This window comes from Balaenoptera acutorostrata, chromosome 20, assembly GCF_949987535.1.
Source record: "Balaenoptera acutorostrata chromosome 20, mBalAcu1.1, whole genome shotgun sequence".
In the NCBI taxonomy this organism is placed as follows: domain Eukaryota; kingdom Metazoa; phylum Chordata; class Mammalia; order Artiodactyla; family Balaenopteridae; genus Balaenoptera; species Balaenoptera acutorostrata.
The window spans coordinates 41,170,407-41,188,136 of NC_080083.1; the positions used below are offsets into that span (position 1 = coordinate 41,170,407).

General features: G+C 51.7%; 1 protein-coding gene across 6 annotated transcripts; it reads right to left on the reverse strand.

Annotated features, from left to right (window-relative positions):
• Positions 1–1,424: 1,424 nt before the first annotated feature.
• Positions 1,425–15,574, reverse strand: HROB (homologous recombination factor with OB-fold). 6 transcript variants are annotated; one of them, XM_057535245.1, is made up of 11 exons: positions 15,348–15,574; positions 14,303–14,353; positions 9,880–11,049; positions 8,561–8,644; positions 7,442–7,582; positions 6,730–6,838; positions 6,456–6,541; positions 5,954–6,079; positions 4,027–4,144; positions 2,248–2,387; positions 1,425–2,059 (listed from the first exon to the last, which is right to left on the reverse strand). In XM_057535245.1, the coding sequence occupies exons 1-11, from the start codon at positions 15,348–15,350 to the stop codon at positions 2,051–2,053; spliced, it is 2,037 nt and encodes a 678-aa protein (XP_057391228.1). In that variant the 5' UTR covers positions 15,351–15,574; the 3' UTR covers positions 1,425–2,050. The 6 variants fall into 6 exon arrangements, 5 of the variants coding, with proteins under 5 accessions (XP_057391228.1, XP_007180277.2, XP_057391231.1 ...); XM_007180215.2 differs by lacking the exon at positions 2,248–2,387; XM_057535248.1 differs by lacking the exons at positions 2,248–2,387; positions 4,027–4,144.
• Between the last annotated feature and the right edge of the window lie 2,156 nt (positions 15,575–17,730).

Consider the following 17,730-nt stretch of genomic DNA (forward strand, 5'->3'; position numbering starts at 1 on the left):
GTGTGTGGTGTGCTCAGGTAGGAAGACCAAGTGAGGGTGTGAAAGGGCAGTGCTGGTGAATTAGCCCCTTCTTGTTCCTGGGCTTGGGCCACAAAAGCCTTCTAGAACGGAGCCCCACTGCCACCAGCAGCCAGCTGAACATGGAGTTCCTAAAGCACTTGCTCACTTCAGCTTTGAGACTGGGATCCGTGGGATCAGCTTTTCTTTGGAAAAAGGGAGACTAACACCTTCTCCCAGAGCCGTACCAAGCCCATTGGAGGCCCTGACTCACAGCTGCCTGGTGAAGGCTGAGGCAGAGGCAGGTGAGGCTGGCTGTCAAACTGGGGTCTTTAACCCACACCCCCTCAACCATGTGTTGAGAGAATCTTCCTTTCCTCCCTTCATTCCAGAAAGGAAAACAAGGTTGGTTGGCAACTTGGTATAATTAGACCTTTTACACCCCACCCCTTGTCCAATTCTTGCCTGAAAAGTGGTACAGAGAAGCTACAGTGGTGAAGAGTTGCTTGGCAACAAAATTAATAAAGTAGTAGTAGACTCTAACCCAAAGTATAAAATAAATATCCATGAGTCCATACGGATATAAATGGGTGGTTGAGCGAAAAATAAGGGAAAACAGACCAATCTCCCATGCAGAAGAATTCCAAATAATCCATGTAGATATTCTGCCCTTAAGAAGGTAGAACGTAACTCCTCATTCCTTAAGTGTGGGCAGCAGAGTGAATTCCTTCCAAAGGGTATCGTGCGTAAAGGGAGAAAAAGAGTAACTTGACGGTGGAGAAATCTGGCGAATCTGACAAACCCTACTTCAGCCAGGTGATCAATGTCAACACCAACCCTTGATATGATGTGATGAGAAAAGCACCTTACCTCTGAGGTCTTCCTCCCTCAAACACATAACCCCAGTCTAATCATGAAGGCACACCAGACAAATTCCCATAGAGGGACATCCGACAACATGCCGGACCTGCGCTCCTCGAAGCTGTCAAGGTCATTAAGAAACAAGGAAAGTTGGAGAAACTACCGCAGCCAAGAAGAACCTAAAGGGACACAATGACTAAATGTAACGTGAGATCCTGGAAGAGAAAAAAGGACATCAGGGGAAAACTGAGTAATGTGAATAAAGTATGGAATTCAGTTAATAATAATGTATCAATACTGGTTCTTTAGTTGCAACAAATCTACCATACTAATGTAAGATGGCAGCAATAGGGGAGACTAGGTGTGGGGTATATGAGAACTCCCTGTGACGTCTTCGCAATAATTCTATAAATCTAAAACTGTCTACGAGAAAAAGTTTATAGTAAAAAAAAAGGAGAGAGAGAGAGAAAACGAGTGGCTTGGCTCTGCCCTGGCCAAGGTACCACTGGTAGGGCAGACAGAACAAGGAGCAGCGAGGCTGGAAACAAGGGAGGTGGGTGAAGCAGACGGCTGCTTTATTTCAGAATAAGGCACCTCAGCCATACTCCTGCCCCCGCACCTGGGAGCCCTGGGCACAGGTGAGCTGGCCAGCTACAGGCCTCAAGAGACAAAGCAGAGGGAAGTCTGAGCGTTCCTTCCTTGTCCAGAGGGACAGGTCGCCACTGCTGTGGTGCGGCTCCCCTTAGCTCCTCAGCTGTCCGCGGACTAGGGAGTAAAGGGACCAGGCCCAGCATCCTCTAAATTCAAGCTGAGGTGGGAGAATGCACACCTTCCCTGTTGGAGGAGGAGAAGGAATATGCACCCGAGGGCCTGGAGGACAGTAGAGCCGGAGAGTTGATCCTGGGAAGAGTTCCGGTTGCCAAAGGAAGACCCAAAGTGACGGCACTGCAGAATCCGAGGGACGAGGGTGTTCTCAGGGTAAGTGTCCAGGGTGGGAGCAGCCAGAGAAGTCCCGGAACTTTGTTTTCCAATTGTGTTGGTCTTCCTCTCTCCCCGGGACGTGATCAGACACAACCAGAGCTTTGCCTGGGTGCTGAGAGGCTGCCGGCTCATGGCGGGTGCCCTGCCTTGGGGGAGTCCCAACTGCTGGTCCCACAGAAGAAGTCCTCAGGGAGCTCGCTCAGGAGTCCATCTAGGTCATCTGCGGCGGGGGGGTGGATAGAGAGGGCAGGGAGACTTAGTGATAATATTAGGGCTCCACGTGACTCAGAGCCAAAGCTCCCGCCCCTCGGGAGGGCTGTCAGGGAGGTGGCTCGCCCGGCCGCCAGCACCCACACTGATGGGCCTGAGGCCGGCCCGCCTTCCACCTCCCCTCTGCTCCCCACATACCCACACGCAACAAAAGGCAGAGGCAAAACGCCTGGGCCACTTTGCTAAGAAAGAGGCTCCCCCTGGGCCTTCATGGCTCCTCTTCCCATCCAGAGGTACAGTGCCTGAGCAGAAAGGCTTCAGAGGTCCCCTAGTGCAACCTTTGCGTTGGACAGAGGGAGAAAGAAGGCCAGGAAAAGTCATTAGATGTGTTCAGAATCACACAGTTCATTAACCTGGTTTCTCATCGGCAGAGCGGGAGACATCATCGTCCCCTCCCCCAAAGTGCCTTGTGGGCAGAGGGGACAAAAGTATCTGTCCCTGACTACAGTTCTTGGATGGGGTGCTTCTGTCTGAGAACTTGGAAACAGAGCTGACCTCAGTAAGCCCTACTGCTACTCTGACTGTTAACAAGGGCAGCTAACGCGCACCGGGGGCACGCTGGGTGCCGGGCACAGGGCTGCACACGTTATACTCATCACTTCATTTCGGTCTCACAGGGCCCCTTTAGAGGGCATCTCGTGGTAGTTCGTGCTATAATCCCCACTTTACCTGAGAGAACAGGGTTTAAAGAGGTCAACAACTTCCCCAAGTAGCATCCCTTTGACACCAGAGCCATAGCTTCCAACTAGAAAACTCCCACTGAATGGATGGGATCAGGCAGCCCTAGAGTCAGTCAGGCTGGAAACTATACCTGCAGAGGCCAGCTCCCAGTCTGGCACAGAGCACTCAATAAACGCTGCTGCTGGAAGGACAGAAGTCAGTTTGGGGACATTCAAATTTAACTGGGGTGACCAGCACTGTACTCAGGGAAGCAGGACTGGAATTTGATTATAACAAAAAAAGTTGCCCCTCACTAGCTACACTGTGACCGTCTGAAGAAACACTAGGTTAAATGAAGGGGAGTGAGCCTAGGAAAATGGGAATCATAGTAGGAATCCGCATTTGTGTCTCCTAGCGCTGCCCGGCCACCACCAGCAGCTGCCGCCTGGCAGGTCTGTCCCTACAGTGGAGATATGACACCAACCACACATTCTACAGGCAACTCGCCTCACTCTTATACTATGACCACCAGCAACCTTCTGATGATGGTTCGGCTTGTCATCAAGCTGACTTACAAGGAGACAGTGCAAGATTCTAGAGAAGATTCCAGCATATAGGGTAGATACTTTTTCATACAATATAAATAAATGGGCTTTGTGGTTTATCCATTGGTCTACTGTGAATTTGGTTAACGTCGAGACACCTATCCATAATCCCATGAACTTTGGGGCCAAACAGGGTTGAATTTATGGAATCAAAGAGCTAAGGACCAGACCTGGACTGTGTTAGCTTCACCTGGGTAAGGCTCTCTCCTGAGGAACAAGCTGGCCCTCCCCTAAAAAGTCTGTATTTGGGCCTCTCAGGTCTGTATCCTGGTCCCACCCTAACCACATGGATGTCTGACCCCTCAGCACCACCTGGAGGGCCTTGGAGCTTAGTCACTATGGGGGAATCTGCCTCTGAGGTCTGGCCATCAGCCCACAGAAGACTCAAGGATGGTACCAGTCTATCTCCCCCTGTGGCTAACAGCACATGGCCTGGAAACTGGGGAGCTTCGGTTCACATTCTTTGTGTTAATTAGTTTGTGGCCTGCAGCCTCGCCAGAGAACACACCACATCTGATTTCTGTTAAGATTCTGTAAGGTCCAAAGATTCACAGGAGGAGGAACAAGATGCAGCCAGAACAATCTGGCTGAGCTATTCAAGAGGAAATAGAAGGAGAACCTCTTTTGCTCCTGGGTGGGCTGACAGCCTTACCTGCTTCTGGGAGTTCTTTCTTAGGTGTTGCCCCTGCCTCTGGGTTCTGTGCTATTCTGAGGCCTTTCCCAGGCTTCTCGGTCTCATGCTGGAGGCTTTCATGGAAGCTTCCTGGATCCTGGGGACAGAGGATCTGGTTACCAATACCTGTGCCCCTGAAATCCCTCTGGACAGTTCTGCGCAAACAACCTCAAAGGAATAGGTGGGGACTCAGGAAAGACAGGAGAGAGGAACGTGGCAGCGGCCAGTCACCCAGGCCCATGCTGTGGGGAGGGAGCTGAAACGCCAAACACCCCAAACAGCAGACAGTTAAAAAAATAAAAGAAAACAGAAAACTTTTGGCTGATTTTCTTTTCTAATTCTGCTGGTATCTGATGTTTTAGGGAATCTCTATAACTGGAGCAGAGAGTGAAGACACCATTCAGAATTATGCTGAGGAGTTAGCCTGGAGTTAAAAATGAGCTGTTAACAATCCCCAAACTAGCTAATATATGAACAGGTAATTAAAATTAGTAATTAAACCTGTTAACCATGGTTAGCCCTAGGGAATGGAAGTGGAGAAGGGTCAGTTTCACATTGCTTTATTCTGTACCATTTCATTTTTTTTTTTTGGCCGCACCTCGCAGCGAGTGGGATCTTAGTTCCCTGACCAGGCATCAAACCCATGCCCCCTGCAGTGGAAGCACAGAGTCCTAACCACTGGACAACCAGGGAATTCCTGGGGTGACTTGAAATTTAAAAGGAAATCAAGATGGGACTTCTCTGGTGGCGCAGTGGTTAAGAATCCACCTGCCAATGCAGGGGACACAGGTTCAAGCCCCAGTCCGGGAAGATCCCACATGCCGTGGAGCAACTAAGCCCATGCGCCACAACTACTGAGCCTGCAAGCCACAACTACTGAGCCCACGCGCTGCAACTACTGAAGCCCGTGTGCCCTAGAGCCCACGCTCCGCAACTAGAAGCCACTGCAATGAGAAGCCTGCGCACTGCAGTGAAGAGTAGCCCCCGCTCGCCACAACTAGAGAAAGCCATGCGCAGCAACGAAGATCCAACGCAGCCAAAAAAATAATTAAAAAAAAAAAAATGGAAATCAAGATGCTGTTTTTAGAAGTGGGGTGATATTGAGAGAATGAAGAAGGTTAGGGAGAAAGATGAGAAGCAGCAAGTTAGAACTAAACATGTAACTTGACTAGATGTCATCGAGTCTAACCCACTCATTTTATAGACAAAGTAACAGCAGGGGAGGGGACAGGACTTGCCCAAGGTCATGTTACAAATTTCCAGCAGAGCAGGGCCATAACCTAGGTCTCCTGATCCCCAGGCCAGGTCATGACGACAACCCAGGATCCCAGGAAGGTGGGGGTGGCCACAGACGGGACACTGTGTGTCAAGTCAAGGCCGGGCCCTGCACCCTCACCCTGGAGTGGAGCTGCCTGGAACCCAGCCTCCCTTGGTTCCCAAAGGAGTTCTGGGCCGGCGCCCCCTCACCTAGCAGAGGTGGAAACCAGGAGGGAAGATGCAGAGCAAGTGCTGGCTCACCTGACCATCTGTAGCTGTCTGTTCTCTGTACTGCCACCTGCAGCAAATCCAACCCTCAGTCACTCACTGAGGGCCCCACCCCGTCGTGGACCCTCAACTCGGTTAGTTCTCAAGTGACTCCCATGCTCTCTGACGTTCAGGTCTGCCATCAGACACTCAGGGATCCACCCAGAAGCCAGCTGCTCCTCTAGGTCCTGTTACTGTGCCATCTGGCAGGTGGCTGGACCAGGGACAGGAGGAGATGGCCCTGTCCCCAAAGGGCATCTTTTCACCTCAGGGCAACTGTCCACTTCACATCCCTGCTCCCCAGGATAGAGGAGGGGAAGAAATCAGAAGACCCAGGCGGAAAGCGGCTCTACCCATCCCCACTCCATCTTGCTCCTCTTACCTTGGGGAAGGGCTGAGATGGCTTGAGGAAGTTCCCATCCCCAGAATCTGGGCTATAAACGTGGACCAGGTTGTTGGGCGTCACGTTGAGGTAGTGATTTCGGAGTGAAGGAGAGAACACTCCGATCTGGAGTAGAGAAAGGGGGGGAAGGTGTCCAACGTCGTGACAGAGCGCTAGGTGCTGCCGGACGGCCACCCAGTCCCGCCTGCCTCAGCCTTGCTAGCCTCTGCACCAGGGTCACAGAAATCACTCCTGCCACAGCCCTGGTGCCAGAGTAGAACCGCGTACCCCGTCCTCGGCCCCTCACAGCACAACCCCCACCCCCATCTGCCCCCTGAAGGATGGCAGTCAGGCCTTTACTCGGCTCCAGTGAGCCAGGGTCTTGCACCAGGGCAGCCACTCTCTGCCTGGGCCCTGGGAGGGCAGGGAGCCAGAGGGACAACCAGGGGCTTTCTCCAGGGCGGGAGGCGGGAGAGCAGGTCCCCATCTGGAGCTCCCGTACCTGCTTTAGCAGCAGCACTGAGCCAGGCTTCAGCTCATTCTGGCGTGTCTCCAGCAGCAACCTGTGCACCGTGCCCTGCATCTCTCCTGCAAACACCACGCCGCCCATCAGTGTCAGGGTCAAGGGCAGCACAGCGACTGGTTTGGGCCCTGGCTGGGAAGGGGGCTGTAGACTGCCTCAATTTTCCTAGCTGCAAATGGAGAGGGGGGCTCCTCCTCACCTCCTGAACTCAACGCGGCCACTCATCAGACACTCCCAGGACTTAACTCCTCACCCGTGGGGTCCTTGAAAACCGCACTGGCGTCCACTGTGCTCCGAGTCAGGGACTTGATCATCACTGCCATGTTGGGGACTTTGTTCCTGGGTAGCTGCTTCAGGGCTGCCTGGTTACAAGGAGAGGCATTTGCTGAGCCAGCCACGTCCCACCTGTAAGTTTCCCAAGTGTGCCAGGGCAACCCAGGGAGGGGGGCAGAGCACTGGTGTGGTGTGGTGATGATCTTCCTTTTCAGAGGACAAAGGGGCAGTTTAAAGGGCTCATCCCATCTCCCTCTGGCAGACCCGAAGCTGGTGAGCCTTTCATTTGTCTGCCCTGCCTCCTTTCTTTTGTGTGTTTATGTGTGTGTGTTCATACAGAGCTCCACCACACAGGCCACAGGCAGGAATACGTCAGCACATGTACTAACATGAGTCTGCACGTGACCTTTGACCTCTGGGGAACTCTAGGGGTAGCAGTGTTTACCCTACCCCATTCAGGGCCCAGATGTGCAGACACATGCCCATAACCCACCTCCACCTATGCCAGATACTGTGAAAAGGCAGGTGAGTGGAAGATACAACCAAAGGGGCTTCATGTTGCCACTCAGAGACAGGCGTGGGGTAGCAGGGAGCAAACAAAGAGCCCCTTTCCTAAGGTGGAGCAGGGCAGGAGGTTGGTGAAAGGGATAAAAATGGTCTTCCCTTTGGGTCTCAGCACCCAGGACCCTTACCTTCCGCAGCACCATGATGATGCTGTAGGTACAGAGGAAACAGGTAGGGTCTCTCTCATCCAGGCCCAGAGCACATTTCATGGTCAGCCAGGGCCCTCGCCCAAAGTCCTCCTCCACCGATGCCTGGGAACTAGTAACAATCTGGCACAACAGAGCAGAAGGGGAGCCTGCATTAACAGGTCCGCTTTGCTAGAGGCCTTGACTGAGCTGGGATGGAGGGGTGGGAGAGGCAAGGGCGAACTCCCTACAGCACGGTGGCCACACTCTCCCCCTTCATGTATCTCCAAGTTCAGAAAATGATGTGTGAAACCTTGTGGCATATCACGTCTTTCACTGAGAAGCAATAGCAAAGGTACTCTTAACTCAGTTTACTTTAAATCAGGCCCTGACTTTAATTACATTAATGCAAAAGGCTATCTATGCTTGTCTCTTACAATGGACTTGCAAAGTCTTAGGGCTAGGGAGCCCCCACAAATATTTATAGTTTTCCAGGCAATTTTGAAACCAATTATATTTTATTTGGGATGCCTCTGGCTTTAACTATTCACCTTCTTATATTAAAAAATGCTTTGAATCCAGGTGAGTATTTATTGCTTTGGAGCTGAAATGGACTGGTGGATCTGCAGAGCTACAGCAAAGAGAAAAACTTCTAGAGAGAATTAAAAGCAGAAGTGGGTCTGGGAGCGGAGCAGGTCAACCAGAATCCCAGGGAGGAGGGAGGCTGGGTCTCACCCACCAAGAGGGAACCCACCAGAGGCAAGATGAAGCCAGATCCTTCCCAGCTTGATTCCCAGAAACCTGAAAGGCAGGGTTCCTGAGATACAATTTCCTGACAGCGATTACACTCTCCTCCTCTGAGGGAAGATGGAGTTAGCTGGGCCTTTCTTTCTTATCTGGGAAAGAAGGCTGGACTCATGGTATCGGTTCACACCCCTCTGGCATCAGGATAGGCTTCACTTTATGCCAGGAAAATCACCACCTCCCCAAATGCCCCGTGGTGTGTGATCCCAGGGAACAGGCCGAGCAGCACAGACTGATTCTCAGCTACTGAAACATGTAGGGATGTCCCTCACTCCTAAATGATCCCCAGGAAGTTAACATTTGCATGGAATTAGTTACCTCTGTCCGGAATTTAGCCCGAGCACCATGAGTCGGAGTCTGGGGCGTGGAAACCATGATGTCGTCCAGATTTTTCCCACTGTGCTACAAGGGGAGAGAGGAGGAGGAGACGAGAGCAAGCTCAGCAGCTGTTATTTACAAGTACAGCTTCTTGTCTGGGTTACATAATGAGTTCAGGAAACTATCAGGGACAATTAACACATAGTACATCTCTCCTAACGAAGTCTCAGGAGCCTTGTTGGCAGCTCAAAAAAGATGTTTTGGGGATCGTTTTGGGAGTGTGAGGAAGCTAGAGCTGGCCCAGGAACAAACCCCAGGGCTTCCTGAAGGGGGCGATGACTTGAATAGAAAGGCCTGAGATGAGTAAAAGGGCAGCCTTCCCCAAACCCCTTCTCAGGGACCTCATCCTTCCCTACAGAGATCCATCCCAGGAGGAATGTACACGGTCTCCTTGGATTTCTCTTAAAGTGCCAGGGAAGAGCAAGTTAACAGGTAGGAATTGTTTCCAACACCCTTCAAATGTGAGGAAAGGGGGTAACCTATCACAACCAGACCAGATCCTCAGAGTCCAATTATCTGGGATCTGATCCAAGAGTAGTCTGATGGACCCCGTCTCTCCACTGCTGCCGAAAACTACACACACAGCTCAGCCCCAACTCCCCCACGTTGACCCCACACACCAGCTACCAGTGATTCTGTGGATCTCCCAGAGCATCTGTGCCTTTGCACACGCTCTCCCGTCTTTCCACTGCTGAAATGTCCTCCAGGACACAGCCTTCCGACACACACCTCCGTAAACCTCCTACTCATCCCTCCAGAGCCCACGCAGCAAGCCCAAGGAGCCCAGCGTCTCCCCAGCACCCAGGGAATGACCTCTACTCTCCCTGTGCCTTTTATGTGTAATCGTTTGTTTGTGTCTGCTTCTTCCGGTCTCCTGGAAACTCCTTAGGACGGGAATTATTTCTATGTTAATCTCTGTATTCTCAGGTCCAAGCAAAGCGCCCAACACATACCAGTCCTTAGCAAATATAAGTGAATGAATCTTCCTGCCCTGGTGCTAGGAAACAGTAGATGCTCAACAAACGTATGGAAATTGTGACATTCTCAAGCCTTAAGCATCTGTCTCACATGTGGGTTTTCAAGCATTCAATTCTTCCCACTTCTTCTGACTTCCTCCACAGCTTTGGAAACGCTCCCTCTCTGCACTTCCTTCCTCCTCTTCCTGGGGGGCGTGAAGATCCTCTGGGACTCTGCTGCTCTCCTGGGCCCCCAGCAGCCTGGGGAGCTCCGGCTCTGGCCAGAGAGAAGCTGTCACTCACCTGGTGAGGCAGGAGCCCTGCTGGGCCGGGGAAGCGGCGCGTTTTGGCGCGGGTGGAGGTGCAGGTGGACTGCTGGGGTGTCCGGTTGGCAGCAGTGACCAGCCGCACCAGGTGGTTCGTGACGATGGGCGTCTGCAGAGCAGCTTGAGGGACTGGGGAAGGACGGGGGCCCTTCAGGGTGCTGACAGGAGACTCGACAGAAGACGCTGGAGCTCGGGGCCGGAAGGGCCCCCGAGGAAATAATCCAGAGATAGTCCTTGAGGGAGTAGCACAGCTTGAGTTGGGAGTTCGTGGTGTAAGAAAATGAGGTTTGCCAGTTAAGCAGGCATTTGGAGACTGGAATGGCTGACCAGGGAAGTGATTTTGAGGGCTGCTCTGAATGAGCCTGCCAGCAGCTTGGAGAGGCTGGGGTGCTTGAGGAGGGGGACCATCGGGAGAGACTTCCCAATGGGGTTGCTGACCGCGAACCACTGAGGCAGTTGGGACAGGAAGGTTACCCGTGGCACCAGGCCTCAAGCGGGACTGTGGAGTCCCACAGCGGACAACAGGATCCGGGGTCGCATCCCGGGCTGACGGGATACCAGTTATGTGGGTTGCAGGCATGGGCCCCTTTTGGCAAGGTCTGCTCAGATCAGCTGCCCGGGCCTTTTTAGCCAATGTTGCGTCCTCCCACCGCCAGGTGGGCAGGATTCCTGTGGCCTCACCGCTAACTCCAAATTCCAGCTCCATGCCGGGGCCCTCCAGCTCCATGCTTGCCAGGACCTTATCAAATTCATCTTGTTCAGGCCCCTCAAAGCCACCAATCACCTGCTGTTTGCTCCTGAAGGTGAGCTGGGGGTGGGAGACTGAGGACTGGGGTCTTACTGGGGTCTCACTGAGCACTTCTGTCAGTGTCACTCTTCCCTGATTGCGAGTCCAGCTACTGGACATTGAGACAGGCCTTAGAGGAGCTGCTCCTGTGGAAGGTGGACCCCCAACGGCCCTGGGCATGCCGGAGGTAGAAAGGCGGAGTCCCAGGGCTGGCAGGCCCGCAGCCTCTGAAGGAGCAGTGGGGCATGGCAGGAGCTGGGCCTCCTGTGGCCGGGAAGAGACAGGTCTCAGGCACCCAGCATTCACAGGCCGTGAGCCAGCAGACTGGTTCTCTGCATCCTCCACAGCTGACAAAAAATCCTGCAAAGAAGCAGAGACAGCAGGTCTTGGCATCTGGAAATCAAGAAACACTCTGCTTTTACTGTTTCGGGCATGTGGTGTGTCTGTGTGTGCAGATACACACAAACAAGAAACCAAGGTGTGAAAGGCAGTGGTGGACTCTCTCACCACCTTTGACCTTGCCCAGGAGCCCACAATGAGGCTTCTACCAGACACATTCTAAGGCTAAGTCTTCAGGTAGCTTCTCTCTTTCTTCAGTCTCAGGTGGGGGGTGGGGAGGGATGGTGGTGGCAGTTGGGGGAGCAGTAGGAGAAGCAAAGGAACCAGGTCACCCAGGAGTCAAACAAATCATCCAAGGTCACACACCCATCTCAAGGAAATTAGCTTTGTGGTGTCGAGCCTGTGCACTAGGGCTCTACCCATCTGGTCCTGCTGCCTGTCCTCCACCCACTCCTCACCCCCACCACACACACACACACGCGCGTGCACGCGCGCGCACACACACATACATACACACGCGCGCATGCACACGCACACACACACACACACACACACACACACGCACACGCTTAGTCTTCAGTAAGCCAGAGAGTCCTTGGAGCCTGCAAAATAGACAGAAGTTAAATATAGCTTTTCAGGCAAGGTAAATTAAGTATGGATTCCGGTTGGGAAGCAAGGTGAGATTGACACCTTCAAGAGCAACAGACCTGTTCCGAAGGTGTCAGAAATGCTGATTTAACTGACAGGAAGGTCCCCTCCACCCCCACCCCCTGCTGCTGCACTGGACTGTCCAGGCTAGAGAAAGGATCTTTCTTGCTTCGTGTATTATCAGGAGAGTAGCATACTCTAACAGGACTACCTTAGGACTTAGTAATAATAGTATTATAATTACAGCAGCAATAAAATCCTGATGACCCTGGGAGTTGATGGAGCCCTTTTCCGCTGAAGAGCTGACTCTCAGACATGATGTCATCTGTCTTGGGAAGGGGGAAAGGGACTGGTCATGGAACAGAAACTTGAGCTGTCAGAGTCCTTCACTCTTAATTCCATTACTAGCCTAGCAGTCCTACCATGACCTGGTAAGACCCAGGAGGGTCATTTTTTTCAGCCTGTAATTACACATCTCCAAGGCTGAAAGACAAAGACAAGGACGCATACATATCTCCTTGACAAAGCTGGCAGTTTTGAATTATTTGTAAAAACAAAAATCAAGTCCCCAAGTGATAACAAAACATCTAACATTTGAAAAACCTCCCTGGGTGCCAGGTACCATGTAAACATTTTACCAGAATTCTCACCATGAGTTCTCATGATGACCCTATGAAGAGGTACTATTATTGTCCCTGTTTTATGGATACAGAAATGGAGACTCAGAGAGGTTAAGTAACTTCACAGAACCAGGACTGGAACCTGTTAGTGCCTTTGTCACTATGTCTTGGGGCCTCAATGAATGAGACAAGCCAGAGATGGAATTTTAAGAGGTCTGAGGAAGGTCTGTTTTTCCCTTTAAACCTCGGGTTCCAAAAGCCTCAAAGGAAGGGAAGCGTGGGACTGTGGCTGCCAGAAGCGTCCCGGGTGCAGCATTCACCATCTCACTAGGCACGAATTAGGCATCGGGACAAATTCTAAACGTGATTTTTAAAGCACATCACTGGGAGACAAAAAAGTAGGTTTGAGTGGCTTGTTATTGATAAACTAGAGCAACTCTATTCTATAAATGTAGTTTAATAGTTTCCATGTACATTAGACTGGAGTCAGGAGGCCATCCTGGCTGTTGGTGTTGTATTCTTTCTTTTTTATTTATTTATTCATTTATTTATTTGGCTGCGTTCAATCTTCGTTGCTGCACACGGGCTTTCTCTGGTTGCATAGAGCAGGGGCTACTCTTCGTTGCAGTGCGCGGGCTTCTCACTGCAGTGGTTTCTCTTGTTGCGGAGCTCGGGCTTTAGGGCACGCGGGCTCAGTAGTTGTGGCTCGTGGGCTCCGGAGAGCAGGCTCAGTAGTTGTGGCGCACGGGCTTAGTCGCTCTGCAGCATGTGGGATCTTTCCGGAACAGGGATGGAACCCGTGTCCCCTGCATTCGCAGGAGGGTTCTTAACCACTGCACCACCAGGAAAGTCCCTGGTGCTGTATTCTTAAGCAATTTAATTTATCTTTTGGAGATTTACTCACTTAAATCCTGTTTCTTTCTGAAAAGGATTTGAGATAGCAATTTTGGGCCTCCTAGATGAAACTATATCTGTTAAATCTGAGTGGGAAGACAGCTGTGCAGATCACTAGTTCAGTGGTCTCTGGCTGCACCCAGAGACTAGAAATACCCCTGCCTGGGCCCATTCCCAGAAATTCTGATATAACTGGTGTGTGGCAGGGCCTTGGCAGAGGTGATTCTAACATGCCAGCTTCAGATCTAGTCTAACGTGTCATCTTCTGAGGAGAGAGGGGGAAGGGAAGAATGTTTGTGGCAGAAGAACGGCCATCATGGGATAGGAGAGAAAATGGAAGGCCACAGAACGCAGTACTTTGCCCTGGCTCAGGTAGCCAGTTGGTGACCCTGGGCCTCCTGCTGTCCAGTAACTGTGCTGTCTCTGACTCTCCCTAAACCTTCTTCCCACATCAAGTACGTCATTGAGGGGCTTCCCTGGTGGCTCAGTGGTTAAGAATCCACCTGCCAATGCAGGGGACATGGGTTTGAGCCCTGGTCTAGGAAGATCCCACATGCAGCAGAGCAACTAAGCCCATGTGCCACAACTACTGAGCTTGCGCTCTAGAGCCTGCGAGCCACCACTACTGAGCCCGCGTGCCACAACTACTGCAGCCCGCACGCCTAGAGCCTGTGCTCCACAACGAAGAGAAGCAACCGCAATGAGAAGCCCACACACCCCAACAAAGAGCAGCCCCCGCTAGCTGCAACTAGAGAAAGCCCGCCTGCAGCAACGAAGACCCAATGCAGCCAAAAAACAAATGAATAAATAAATAACTTTATATAAAAAAAAAAAGTATGTCATCGTGAAGGTGAATCCAGTCATCCACGTGACACAGCTTCCAGGCAAGGGCCCTTATAATTTAAAAATATGACAATTAAGCAGCTCATCTTTCTGGTTTTTCATTTGTTTCTAAGACAGTTAAGTGGGTTGTTTACATTTCTCATCATTTCTCAGCCTCTCACAGACAAAAAAAGATATACATGTCAAGTAAAAGGAAACTTGGGTTCTGGGCCTGGGTGTTTACATCTTAAGACCTTCGCTGCCATCTCTGTTCACCAGCACTTCCTTACCTCATCTTCAAACTCCTCTTCCACAGCAAACAGCTTCTGCAGACTGCATGCCTGAAAGGAAAACAAAGCAATTGAGGTTGGAGGAGAAATACCATTTGCAAGTACATTCTGTCCTCACTCTGCTTTTTCCCAATTCTAACAAGACCATCAGGTTTACTGTTTTCTGTTTGTTTGTTTTTCTGCTAGTGTTGGGGGGAGGAATAAGGGATGAGGAGAGAAGAGATGGGGTTTACTTAAAGACTTAGATGACTTAGAATCCTTTCTTGTAAAATAATTCACTCAGGTCCATTTGCATTAATCTTGTAGTAAGAGGGAGGAAGCAAAGAGAAGACTGCCCACGGGAGCCTGCGTCATTCTTTAGACCCAGAACTGTGCACATGGGCCTAAGGATTTTGCAACATCCCAAAGGTTTGGCGTTTGGAACCTTTGTCAAACATAAGGGACACTCCCATAAATCCAAGCATGCCCAGCCTAGTGGCCTTGATTCTGAAAGTCAAGCCAGTGCATTTTATCTAATCCAACACCCAAAAGCTAGGGTCCCAGGAGGGTGGGATGCCTCCCAGTCCACAGTTCAGTTCCTTCTTTCTGGGCAGCAGGGCTGCTGTGGCCAACATTACAAGTGTGTCACTCCTAGAGTCAAGGGCTGTGCCTAACCCCAGACGTCAGAGCAGCAAGAGCTATAGTTCGGGAGACCTATCCCGGAACGTCAAGGATCAGACTGGAAGGGTTATGGGGAGAGGGAGGGCCCAAGAGGCGTGACGTTTGAGCACACCGGGAAAGATGAACAGGAGTCCTCCAAGATGAAATGGAAGGCAAGAGGCGGGAAACTGAGGCCCAGAGGGAGGTGAGTGGAGAGACCTTCCCTGCGGGTCCGGGCGTGTCCATGTCGAGACCTGACTAGGGCCCAGGCCTCCCGATCCCACCGAGCTCTCCCCTAAACCCTAACCCGGCCCTGCAGCTCGCACGGGGAAGGGGGTGGAACCCGGAAGGCAGGTCCTTGAGGCCTGGGGACCGGGCGGTCGGGTGGTCCCAGGCAGGGCATTACCATGGCGACGGCCGGCAGTCTCCGGCCGCGGCTTGGCCGGGCAGACCCCGACTCTAGGGGTCACCAGGGCCTCGGCCTTGGCCCAGGTGGCAGGGTCAGAGTCCGGGCGACAGAGTCTCTGGGGCGAGCTCGGAGAGAGGCGTCTTTGCAACCCAGGTGGCGGCCGAAGGTGGGTGGTCGGGAAGCTGCGGGCTGGCGTCCTAGGCCGCTTTCGAAGCCGCCGCCACTCAGCGTCTCCTCCCTCTTAAAGGGGCGGGCCTATTTCTATCCCGCCGACACAAAGGCCCTTCACCGCAGTCTTCCGCCCCGGCCTTAAAGGGAAACGGATGGGCTCTCGGTCGCCCCCCAGCGGCCCCTAGGGCCCAATCCGCTTGTTCAATGCGCGCTCAGGTGAGAGCAAGGCTGGGAATTTGGGGCCCCTTGCATCCCATCCTGCCCACCCTCCTCTCTTGTGTTAAGCATACTAGGGACTGAGTACTACAGCGTGACTCTCATTCACACCAGAATCTACCCTGTTGGTTTGTCTGTCTGTTCCTCTCTCCATCCATCCATCCATCTATTCGTTTTTTTTTTAATCACAATACTTTTTATAACAGTTCTTTATTTTATTTTATTTTTTTAAACGTGATGATCCACTTATTTATTTATTTATTTATTTATGGCTGTGTTGGGTCTTCATTTCTGTGCGAGGGCTTTCTCTAGTCACGGCAAGCGGGGGCCACTCTTCATCGCGGTGCGCGGGCCTCTCACTATCGCGGTCTCTCTTGTTGCGGAGCACAAGCTCCAGATGCGCAGGCTCAGCAATTGTGGCTCACGGGCCTAGTTGCTCCGGGGCATGTGGGATCTTCCCAGACCAGGGCTCGAACCCGTGTGCCCTGCATTGGCAAGCAGACTCCCAACCACTGCGCCAGCAGGGAAGCCCCATCCATCTATTCTTGCCACGCGTATATTAAGCAAGGTAGTCTCTGTCGGGCTCTTTTCATCCTTCATGTTTCAGCTTAGATCTCAGATCTTCCCTGTCACCTTATCTCTCAAGTAACATCCCTCCCCCCATCACAACGCTTAATTTCCTTCACAGCAGTTTTCATTATTTATAATTGTCATGGTTTACATCTTTTTAAAAATATTTATTTATTCATTTTTGGCTGCATTGGGTCTTAGTTGAGGCACCCGGGATTTCGTTGTGGCGCAATGGGCTCTTCATTGCGTCGCACGGGCTTCTCTCTCTAGTTGTGGCACAGGCTCAGTAGTTGCCACGCACAAGCTTAGTTGCCCCGCGGCATGTGGAATCTTAGTTCCCCAACCAGGGAAAGAACCGGCGTCCCCTGAGTTGCAGGGCAGATTCTTAACCACTGGACCACCAGGGAAGTCCCATGATTTACATCTTTACTGTCTGTCTTCCTCACTAGAATATGAGCTCCATGAGGGTAGGGACCTTGTCTGGCTTGTTCAACTTTGTATCCCAGCACTTAGAACAATGACCCATAGAGTTATTGAATGAATGACACAGCGACTACTATTTAACAGGCACAGTGCTTGACACTGGAGATAAAGAAATGAATGACCCCTTGTGCTCTCAAGTTCATGAACAAGTCAGGGAGGGAACTCCCTGGCGGTCCAGTGCTTAGGACTATGTGCTTTCACTGCCGTGGGCATGGGTTTGGTCCCTGGTTCGGGAGCTAAGATCCCACAAGCCGCGCGGTGACCAAAAAATATTTTTAAAAAAATAAATAAAATATGAACAAGTCAGGGAGATACAGATCAAAAGATAGAGTCCAGGAGAGTTGTGCAGACAGATGGACAGGGGCCCAGAGATCTGGGAAGGCCAGCTCTTATCACTAAAGCCTACTGTGGTTACTGATTCAGCCCAACCTCAGTTTCCCTTTTTGCTTGTCACAAGAGAGATAGTCAGAGAGACAAGGGTTGCATAGTTTTGAGGACTCAAAAGGCAGGAGGAAGGTAGCTGACTCGAGTACTTAACAATCTGATCTGAACCAGCCATGGATCGTCCCTAGGGTAGCCTGCCTGGTCTGGCCTGACCTCTGGGCAGCCTATGGCTTCCATCATTGCTCCATGTGGACCAGCTAACCTGTCATATGTCAGAATGGAGGCCAGAATGGTGATGGGAGAGGAAACCTGGACTTCTCATTCAAGTTAGGAATTCCTTCAAGGTCTCTGTGCTTCTGAGCTAGAGGACAAAACCCGAACCCTCCCATTTACAGGCTCCCTCTCCTCCCAGGAATCCCAGGCACAGCTCACCCTGTGCCCAACTGTGGATAGTCCTAGAGACCCAGTTACAGAGCTCCCTGTGGATCTGGGCTCTGTCAGCTCCAGTTGAAGGGACACCACAGAGCCCAAAAAGCCAAAAGGAATAATATCAACT

What these genes read in the sequence shown, in the direction of transcription:
- HROB (XM_057535245.1), bottom strand. An exon ending in GGGCTAAATTCCGGACAGAG is followed by an intron (nt 7,583 to 8,560) that starts GTAACTAATTCC and finishes CTGTTGTGCCAG; the next exon opens with ATTGTTACTAGTTCCCAGGC. An exon ending in TCATCATGGTGCTGCGGAAG is followed by an intron (nt 6,839 to 7,441) that starts GTAAGGGTCCTG and finishes CCTTGTAACCAG; the next exon opens with GCAGCCCTGAAGCAGCTACC.